This window comes from Crotalus tigris, unplaced genomic scaffold, assembly GCF_016545835.1.
Source record: "Crotalus tigris isolate CLP2741 ecotype Arizona unplaced genomic scaffold, ASM1654583v1 scf7180000024316.1084291, whole genome shotgun sequence".
Classification (NCBI taxonomy): domain Eukaryota; kingdom Metazoa; phylum Chordata; class Lepidosauria; order Squamata; family Viperidae; genus Crotalus; species Crotalus tigris.
The window spans coordinates 561447-572082 of NW_024100488.1; the positions used below are offsets into that span (position 1 = coordinate 561447).

General features: G+C 50.5%; 1 protein-coding gene across 1 annotated transcript; it reads left to right on the forward strand.

The window, feature by feature from the left end:
• The first annotated feature begins 13 nt into the window (after positions 1-13).
• LOC120299832 (fukutin related protein) lies at positions 14-4268 on the forward strand. Its single transcript, XM_039325070.1, has 2 exons — positions 14-272; positions 1323-4268. The coding sequence occupies exon 2, from the start codon at positions 1415-1417 to the stop codon at positions 2924-2926; it is 1512 nt and encodes a 503-aa protein (XP_039181004.1). The 5' UTR covers positions 14-272; positions 1323-1414; the 3' UTR covers positions 2927-4268.
• The last annotated feature ends 6368 nt before the right edge of the window (positions 4269-10636 follow it).

A 10636-nucleotide genomic window follows, 5' to 3' on the forward strand; every position in this document is an offset into this window, starting at 1 on the left:
TCGACCTGAGGCGCGCGCGGAGGAGGCGGGACCAGCGGCTGCTATGGCGACCGGCGCATGCCTGCCGGCCTGTCTGCCTGCCGCGGTCGGCCCGCTAGGGGGCGCTGCCGCGAGGGAAGCCCGCGCAAAGGATCACGGGGAGCGGCCCGTGCTGACGGTTGGTGGGGTGGGGGCGGCGGGAAACACATCCCCGTCCTGACGTTACGCGGACCCGCGTGTCCCAGGAGCGAGTTTTCTCCCCCGCGAAGAGGCGTTATGGTCCTGGGCGACGCGTAAGTGCCCCGTTGAACCGGGAGGCCGCATGGCCTGCGGGGAAGGGGCGGGGCGTGGGGGGGGCGGAGCAGACGTTGCCCCGGCAACGGAGGGCCCCGCGGTGAGCCGCCGCCTCGCCCTGCGAAGGGAGGAGTAAGGGTGCCTCTGAGTATACGCAGAGGGCGGTCCCGCCATTCTCGCGGTTTCTCTGCCTTTATTTGGCCCCGAGGAGTTTTCGGAGGGACCTTCAGCCAGCAGGGGGTCAAAAAAAGACAATTTATACGTATAAATTATAAATACGTGTAATAGTATAATAATATTAGAGTTTGATCTTCACGTGGAGGGATGGATGGGGGGGGCAAATCCATCCAACAGGCGGTCCTCGACTTACGGCCGTTCGTTTAGTGACGGTGCCAAGTTGCCACCACCCTGGAAAAAGTGACTTTCGGACTATTTTCGCCCCAGGGTGGCAGATTTCATTTCACAACGGTGCCCCAAAAAGGTGGAGAAAAGCCTGGCCGTTCACTTAACAGCTGCCTCGCTTAGCGACGGGAATTCTGGTCTCCCTTGCGGTCGTAAGTCGAGGGCTTCCCCTCCTCCACCTCTGTCCCCCCACCACAACAACAGCCCGGTGAGGTGGGTTGGGCTGAGAGAGAGAGGGACGGCCCAAAGCCATCTGGCTAGCTTTCAGGGCTAAGGCAGAACTAGAAGTCCCAGCCGCCTGGCGATTGGCCCAAAGCCACCCGGCCTAAGGCGGCACTAGAATTCACTGCCCCCTGGTTTCTCCACCATGACACCAGGCTGGTTCACGTGAAAAGAGTGTAATTTGGGGCAACCCTTTAACGCAGGGGTCTTCAAACTTGGCCCTTTGATGACTTGTGGACTTCAGCTCCCAGAATTCCTCAGCCAGGCACGCGTGCCTGGCTGAGGAATTCTGGGAGCTGAAGTCCACAAGTCATCAAAGGGCCAAGTTTGAAGACCCCTTCTTTAACGTGTCCCGGCCGACTGCAGCCTGAATCCCTTCATCTTTCCTAACATTTGTCTGTCTTTTTCTTCTCTCTGCCTCCCAGAGGAACCAGCCTTGGATGGACAAGTCTGGAGTTGCAGGACCCTATGTGGGCCAGAGGCCGAGACCCCTCGGCAGCTGTCCGCACCTGGCAAGATGCGTGTCACCTTCTGCCAGGGCGTCTTGGCTGCCGCCATCGCCATTAACCTGCTGATCCTCTACTACATCTCCAGGCTGCAACAGCACGTCCTTCAGCGGCATAGGGTCCATGCCCAGCCCAGCTCCCCGCAGCACCTTGGGCCCCTCCGCCCCGGTGTGACCATCCTCATCCGAGACTTCGAAGACTTCGAGAACTACGTCCCCAGCGTGGTGCGGTCTTTCCTGAAGCAGCATCCGGAACTGCCCGTCTTGGTGGTGGCCGACAGCTGGCCCTACCCTCCCTTGCTTCTCCCCAAGGTGCCCAACGTCCAGCTGGTCATCCTCAAGCCTTCCCCGGCTCAGCCGGCCTATGTGTCCAGGCCGGAGACCTACGTGAGGACCGAGTATGTGGCCTTGGTCCCTGACGGGGTGAGAGTGGATTCCGCCTCTCAACTGGAGGAGCTGCTGGAGGAACTCAAGAGCAGCGGAGGGAAAGTAGAGATGGTGGCAGCTCCAGTCCACTCCCTGCTGCCCTTCCGGTGCCTCCACCTCAAGGTCAGCCTCAGGGAATGGACAGCGGAGTACAGCGAGACGCCCCCGGCCTCTAAGCTCTGCACCGCCTTGAAGGGGACCGCCGTGGTGGTCCTCCCCACCAAGAGCCTCTTCAACCTTTCCATGCCTTTGACCAAGCCCTTACTGACCTCCCTCTTCATCCAGAGCTCCCTGCGTGGGTGGGCCGTCCGGGTGCTGGACCGCCCCTTCTCTTTGCTCCACCAGCCCTTGCTCACCTCCTCCCACAACCAGTGGAAGGCCGACAACCTGGCCAAGGCCAATCAGCTGCAGCTCTTCCGGGATTTTGGCATCAAGCAGGTGATTCTGGAAGACGGCAAGCAGCAGTGGTTCGGCTGCAGCAAGGAGACGCCGCGGTGTTTCGGCACCATTCAGGATGACACGCCGGAATACCTCTACCAGAACCGCTGGACGCCGCCCTGCTGCCTCAAAGCCCTGAGGGAAACTGCCAAATACGTGGTCAACGTCTTGGAAGTCTCGGGGGTGCGGTACTGGCTGGAGGGGGGCTCGCTCCTGGGGGCAGCCCGCCACCAGGACATCATCCCTTGGGATTACGACGTGGACCTGGGCATCTACCTGGAGGACATTCCCAATTGCGAATTGCTCCGGGGTGCCGAATCAGGCTCCATTGTGGACGAGAAGGGCTTCGTTTGGGAAAAGGCCATCGAGGGCGACTTCTACCGGGTGCAGTACAGCGAGCACAACCATCTGCACGTGGACCTGTGGCCCTTCTACCCCAAGGACGGCCTGATGACCAAGGACGCCTGGATGGACCATCGGCAAGACGTGGAGTTCCCCGAGCACTTTTTAAAGCCCTTGGTGCCCATCGAGTTTGCCGGCTTCGTTGCTTTGGCGCCCAACAATTACCGCAGCTTCCTGGAGCTCAAGTTTGGGGAAGGGGTGATTGAAAACCCAGAATACCCAAACCCAGCCCTGAAGAGCATGAATGCGGGGAGGTGAGGGGACACCCACCCGGGGCCCAGCTGCGAAGGGAGAGATCTTGAGGTCTCCAGAAGAAACGAAAACCTTCCCTTTGATGTGAATCGGGGAGCTGAGCCATTGCTGCACATGGGGTGGGGGGTCGGGGGATGGCCCAGCCTCTGTTCAGAACTCAGGGAGATGCTTGCAAGGCTGAAAGGAGTCAGAGCAGGGGCAGGGGGCCGTTGGTCCTGCATTTTCTTCCCAGAAACTATCTAACCCAGCGTTCTTTATCTTCAGCAGCTGGCACTCAGAGGGAGACTGCCTCTGCACTCGGCTGCGATTGTTGCATTTGAAAAAAACGAACACCAGAGAGGGCAGCTGTCTCTTAAAATAGGGCCGTGGGCTGGGTCACCAGCCGAGGAAAGAAGGGGGGGAGGATGACAGCTGTTCATTTTGGCAAGGGGCGTCTGACACGGGCTGACTTTCACAAGATGACCTGAAGGATCAAAGGGGATCCTTGTGCGAGAACTGAAAAAAATACAATACACAGATATACAAGCACGCACATACACACCCCGGTTCCTGAGGGGTGTGATTCCGGAACAACTTGCCCACAGCCAGCTTGCCGTGGCCAACTCATCACGGGGCAATTTAACAATTCAATTTAATTACTTAAAATTAATTTTAAAAAATATTTTAATTTCTGTCCTTCACGCTTCCTTTCTCTCTCTCCATTCGCAAAAATGATTTTGTTCCACCATGTCTTTGATATTAGTGTAACTCTTGCCCTGCAGTCAGTTGCCCCTTGGCAAGTTGGCTGTGGCAAATGCTCATAGACAGCCCCTCCCCCCTTCAGCTCCCCGGCGGTCCTGGGAATGTCAAAGAAGGGACCTGCACCCTGTTTTCCCTGGTTGGCGGCCTTGAGGGCAGGCAGCAGCTTTGTCCCAGGGCTCAGAACACAAATGAAAGGCCTCGCCTTGCAATTGCATCCTTTGAAGCTAGGCAGGTGGACTGAGGAACGCAGCCTCCAGTGGATGGAGGTTCCCCAGACCCTTTGAGGAAGGGGGCGTATGGGCCAGGGGTGCAAAGACATCTTGAATGAATAGAGACAGAGTTGTGCCTCTGGCGAACAAGCATTTTTTTTTTAAGAGTAAAAGAACTGAGTTTCCTCTTCTGCTCTCCTCCCAACCCCCAACCCCCCAAATTGGTTGTTGTCATATTTGGGCTTATTCCACAGCCCAAAAATTCCCCCACTTTATCTTGCTAACAGATAGTAATTGACAAGCATTAGGAGTCAGGCTTGGCATGGCGATTGCTTTGGACGGTTCGTATCCTGGTTTTAAAACAGTAAAAAATAAAATTAACGTGCCCCTAGCTTGCATCTTGCGTCCAGATTCTTCTTTTATGCTACGAGGTGGTGTTTTTTTCTTCCTTTTTTTTTTTTTTGGAAAAGGGCCAGCAAGCAGCTTGTTAAAATCAAGGTCAAAAATGAGCAGGAGATGCTGGATTAGCTGCTTGCCAAAGAAAACATTGCAAATGCCAACCGGCTTTTTTAAAAAAAGAAATAACTGAAACAAGCGCTAAAAGGCAATTTGACTTCAGTCCAAATTCCTGTGGGGAAGTGTTAAAATGTTGGATGCGTTTGGGGGCTTTAAGGGGGTCGGGTGATTTCAATCCATTCGAGTTTCTCTTTCTCATTGGCGCATTTGTGGGTTCAAATCCTGGTGAAGGCCTTTGATACATCTCCGGAATGCTGCTTCCCGTTCCTCTTCCTAGGCCAATCTGCAAATAGTGTGGCGTGCCTCCACTTCCACGCAGGATCTTTTCGTTCTCAAAGTTCCTGCTGTTATAGAAGTAGTGCTTGACCAATGACTGTTCGTTTAGTGACCGTTCAAAGTTACGACGGCACTGGGGGGAAAAACTGATCAGTTTTTCGCATGACCGTTGTGGCATTCCCCACAATCACGTCATCAGAATTCAGAGGCTGGGCAACTGGTTCATACTTACGACCGTTGCCGTGTCCCAAGGTCACGTGATTTACATTTGGATGTTGGACAACTGTTTCACGTTTATGTCGGTTTTGGCGTGCCAGAGTCACTGTATCTCCTTTTGCGACCTCCTGACAAGCAAAGTCAGTGGGGAAGCCAGATTCACTTAACAACTTATCAACTGCAGTGATTCCCTTAACAACAAGGTCGTCAAACGGGGCAACACTCCCTTAACAAATGTCTTGCTAATGAACATAAATTCTGGGCCCAATTGTTGGCCGATTCCTGTACTTTTGAGATCTCCAGCTCCTTATCCTCGCCACCATGGTGGGACCCCCTAAAAATTTTGCAACCTGGGTCGGGGGTCTTTATAGAGTGGCTGAAAATCAAAACTGGGAGAAAAGTGCCATTTACTTCCTGACGCCCAGCTTTGGCTTAGCACCACAGGCAGTGCTGCTGTCCCTACGCAACCTCTCTGCGATGCCTCGTTCCTGCCAGCAGAGATCAGCAGCTGCAGAAGAAGACTGGACCAGATTTAATTCCAATTTCAAGCCCGGAAGGATCGTGTTTTTTCAATTCTTGCCCGGAAAAATCCACGGGAAATCTTGCCCTGGAACGAGTCATGCCAGGCTAGGAATGCCTCAGCCCTCTTGATCTTTCTCAGTTAAGTCGCTGGCAGGAAAAGCCCCATTTTTGCTTGGTTCCTGGATGCGATTTGGAAATGGGGACAAGGCAGGAGATGAATTTAGCTTGGGAGAAAAACCCTGCGGGCTTTAATGGGTGGCACCTTGAGAGATGCCAGGTTGGGCTGGAGCAGTGGTTCTCCACCTTTTTAATGCCGCGACCCCCAGCCGGTCGTAAATCGAGGACTACTCAACCGGTCGTAAGTCGAGGACTACTCAATTGGTGCAGCACCGTTTGCAGAATGGGACTTTTGGCGGGCTCAGCAGGGCAGAGACAGCCTGGACAATTCCTATTGGCTTTTGAAAGCCAATAGAATTAGACTCCTATTCAAGAGAGTCTATTCTATTGGCTTTCAAAAGCCAATAGAATAAAAGGGAGTAGCACAGCTAAGGAAAAGGGGGGAAAAAAATGGCGGACTGCATTGCTTGGCGACCCCCGTGAAATGGTCGTTCGACCCCAAATGGGGTCCTGACCCCCAGGTTGAGAACCACTGGGCTGGAACGACCGAGGGTTTTGCAGCGTGGCATATACCAAGAAATGCAGTTGTTCCCTTCGCTGGGTGAATGAAGCCAGCCAGCCAGCTAAAATGCCCCATGCCTTATAGCATGTTATGTTTGAGGCTCAGGGTACCAACTGAGCACATCGTGGAGAATTTGCTTCTGGACAAATTTTATTAATTTATATTATTGCATTCCTCAGACTTGTTTGCTGTCCATCTCACCGAGAAACAACTCTGGGCTGCTTATACAGGTAGTCCTCGACTTAACGACAGTTTTCAGCCCAAAATGTATGTTGCTAAATGAGACAATCAAGAGAATTCTGCCTCATTTTACGACTTTTCTTGCTGCAGTTTGTTAAGTGAAGCACTGCAGCTGTTAAGTTTAGCAACACGGTCGGTAAGCAAGCCCATTTTCCTCAGTGGGCATATTTTGCCAGAAAGTGGAAATTAATGCTAGAAACTCCCCCCCCCTCAAAAAACCCATACAAAATTGTGGTCACATGACCATGGGATTCTGCAAATGACCATCAATGCAAGTTTGTTGCCAGGCACCCCAAAGGTCCACAGCGTGTGGGCAGCCATTGGAACCTCAAAAATCTGGAATGATAGGAACTGATAGGAAAATTAATTCTGGAATGTCATGTTTGTCCATTGTTGTTTTAATTGTATTATGAATAAAAATAGTTTAAAAAAAATCTGGTCATGAATAACTCTAAGATGGTCCGTCGTAACTTTGGACAGTTGCTAGGTGATTGGTCGTTAAGCGAGGACTACCTATATTTAGTCTCCCTCGGAGCCAAGTTCCTGTTCTTTGTTTCTTTGGGTTGCTCTTTGTCTGAACCTTTAGGAACGTAGCATCTCAAACCAGCCACAGGATTTGAGATGCAACTCGGATAGCCGTAGGATCCGATTTCAAGGATCAGTTGTAAAGGAATCGAGACCGGATCTTGGGGAAGGCAGGAAACAGCCATGGAGAGACTTGGGAGATTGTACCGTTCAGTTATTGCATGAAACATGACGCAGAGAGAGACTCAAATCAACCCTGTCTTGAATTTGTTTCATGTAACAGGAAACGGGAAACAACTTGCATAGATTTTCAACTTTCTGACATTTCCACCCTGCAACGGATCAAGCAGCATTCCTCAAATCCCTGTGGGGGTGTCCTTGTGCTTGACCTGGCCTGCCTTGGAGGTCCTCCCAAGAAATAGACCCAGGTTGTTTGGAAACATAGTGCCTTATAGGCCTTTGCCAAATCAAGACACCCCCCCCCTTGGGAAAAACAAGCACTGCTGTTCTCCCACAGGGCAATATGCCAGGGGCTGTGTCCACATCACCTACCTGCTGTCAGGACTCCACGCTCCCTTCCTTGCCACCTAGGCGTGCCTCGCCTGCAAGCGTCAGGAGGGGCAAGCTAGGACAAGGATGGTTTTCCCTGCACCTCCAAGCTTTGCATTTTGTTGTTAAGAACAGGTGGGGCAACCTGCGTTTCTTAGTCTTCCTGCCCTTCAGGTGAAACCTCAGCTGCTGGGTAAAGGTGGGCAGGTGAAGAGCATTGGCTTTAAACCAGAAAGAGCAGTGGTTCTCAACCTGTGGGTCGGGACCCCATTTGGGGTCGAACGACCATTTCACGGGGGTCGCCAAACAACGCAGTCTGCCATTTTTCCCCCCCTTTTCCTTAGCTGTGCTACTCCCTTTTATTCTATTGGCTTTTGAAAGCCAATAGAATAGACTCCCTTGAATAGAGTCTAATTCGATTGGCTTTCAAAAGCCAAGAGGAATTGTCCAGGCTGTCTTTGCCCTGCTGAACCTGCCAAAAGTCCCATTCTACAAACAGTGCTGCACCAGTAGTCCTCGACTTACGACCTGTTGAGTCGTCCTCAACTTACGACCGGTTGGGGGTCGCGGCATTAAAAAGGTTGAGAACCACTGAGAAAAAGCCCTTCAGAATTGCATTCCTGGAAGGCCAAATACCACGCGTGGAAAACTCAAGAGCTGAGCAGATGTTTGGGGAAGAAATGGTGAACTGAAAGCAGAGCCAACAAACCATGATGAAATGAAGCAAGGGTGAAAAGACTGGCTCTTTGGGATTCCTCCCTGGACAAGGGAGAGGGTTCGAGATCATCCACGTGTGTTCCAGACAGTTGCTCCTCCCAAGGAGACCACAAGAAAGTCTGATGGGTTTAGTGCTCTGGGGGACGAGGGAATAAGTTATCTTACTCAAACTAGGTTTGGTACCTTTGCATACTTCCTTTTCTTATCATTTTTTGGAAATTTACTTAATTGCTTTTCAGATATTCAGAATCTTCCGAAGGCAAGTTTAATTGCACCGGGTGAGTTTCCTTCATTCCTTAGCAAAGGGGGCTTTAAGACAATTATACGGACTAAATAAACATAAAGCTGGTTTATTTGAGCCGTATCTCTGGCAACCTTTCATGGACTGTTGCTGGCATCAGGATTGTTTTTTAAGGGTTTGTTTATAGATAAAAGATGAGATTTGGGAAGAAGAGGTTTGTTTATTTTAAGAGGTGATATTAAGAGGGGGAAGTCCACCCTTTATATATTTTTCTCTTTTAAGTATATTCTTAATTTTTCTTTTCTGCCCCGTTTTTTTCTGTTTACCCTTTTGTTTTTCAACTGGCATGCGTTCTCATCTTTTCAACTGAACCAGTCAACATTACTTTTTCAAAAAAAAAAGAGGGAAATTCAACAGCGATCCAGAATTTGGGAATGAAAACCGAGGATCGGCAGGACACCCAAGCCTGAAAAGAATAGGATTCTACAAAAAACTCCATCTCCAAAAAACACAAGTGAGTGTGATCCGACAGGCAACACACAAATTGCGGCTGCCTTGTTAAAATAGCTGAGCGTTAAATGACCAGAGTCCTGTGATGGGAGACCCACGTGCTCACGGCCTCAGCCTGGCCCCTCCATTTTATTTTTATTTTTGCAAGAAGAGATAAACACTTGCTAAAATCCAAAAAACAGCTTTTATTCTGTTTAATGGGGCAGCTGACATCCCTCTGCACAGCAACTGTGCCGGTAAAAACCAGCCAACCTAACCGCCCGGCACAAAGGCATTATTAGTTAACCAGAAAAAAAAAACCTGTTTAACCAGTCCCTGTTCTTCAGTTGCATCCAAAGTGTCCATCCATCCTGGGGGAAAAAACATTGAAGAACAAGAACGCAGACATGCACGCACACACATCAGAGTAAATCACGGATCCTTGGTTCACAAAACTAGACCCATCTTTCGGTTTTTCTCCACAATTCTCGCCAAGTGGGGTACACATCGAGGGTCTGACATAGCAGCCCCCCCCGTTTTCATCTGATCTTCTTGCAGCACAGTCCAAACCAGACTGATCACCCCCAAAATTTCAGAGAACTTGTCATGCAAAAGAACCCCTTGCCAAGGCCTGGTGGAGCAGCCATTTGTCCTTGGGGTGCTCTTCCAAGGCTCAGATCACATCACCCGGAGGCTGTTGTTCTGCACACGCAAAAGATTTTCTCCAATTATTTATTTACATGGCTTTTTACATTGCCTAGCTCCGAAATTCTAGAGCAGGGGCGGGGAAACTTGGCCCTTTTATGACTTGTGGACTTCAACCCCCAGAATTCCTGAGCCAGCATGGACACCTCTCCCTTTCCCCTCAGAAGGCTGGCTCAGGAATTCTGGGAGTTGAAGTCCACAAGTCATAAAAGGGCCAAGGTTCCCCGCCCCTGCCCTAGACCATTTATACCAGGGGTCTTCAAAGTTGGCCCTTTTATGACCTGTAGACACTGGCTGAGGAATTCTGGGAGTTGAAGTCCACAAGTCATAAAAGGGCCAAGTTTGAAGATCCCTGATTTATACCCTGTACGCTCCAAGGGTCCTATTTTCCTCTGCAAATACAGCGCAGTCCTTGACTTAAAACAACAGTTCATTTAGTGACCAAAGTTAGAACGGCACCGAAAAAAGTGACCTATGACCTTTTTTTCACTTATGACCATTGCAGCATCCCCATGGTCATATGCTCAAACTTCAGACGGTGGGCAACTGGCTCCTATTTACGACGGTCGCAGTGTTCCGGCAGGAGTCCTTGGATCCCATTTTGCAACCTTCTGACAAGGGAAGTTAATGGGGAGTGGATTCACTTAACAACCCGTGTCCCAAATTTAAGAACAGCATTGATTCACTTAACAGATGAGACGAGAAAAGTTGTAAAAATGGGGCAAAACTCACTTGGCAACTGTCTCGCTTAGTGATGGGAACTGTGGGTTCAATTGTCATAAGTCGAGGACTACCTGTATAGGGGATATGCTGCCCCCCACAAGCACAACTACTGGAGGAATAGCAATCTCCATCCTTCTACTGAATTTGAAAATTTTGTATTTCCTCCCCTTCCTGTCTTGTTTCACCTACATGTATAAAAGCTGGCCACAAAGTTTGGGCACACTGGAGTGTGAGGCTGCCACCTGCCAACCCCTTACAGTAAAGTTTAAAGTCTTTCAACCTGTTTGGCACATAAAAAAAACCCCATCCTGGAATATAGATTTACAAAGAAGCACAAGAGGAGAGAACCTTAGAGCGCTCCGTGAAAA

Coding starts and splice junctions, on each gene's coding strand:
- LOC120299832 (XM_039325070.1), top strand. CDS start 1,415: ATGCGTGTCACCTTCTGCCAGGGCGTCTTGGCTGCCGCCATCGCCATT.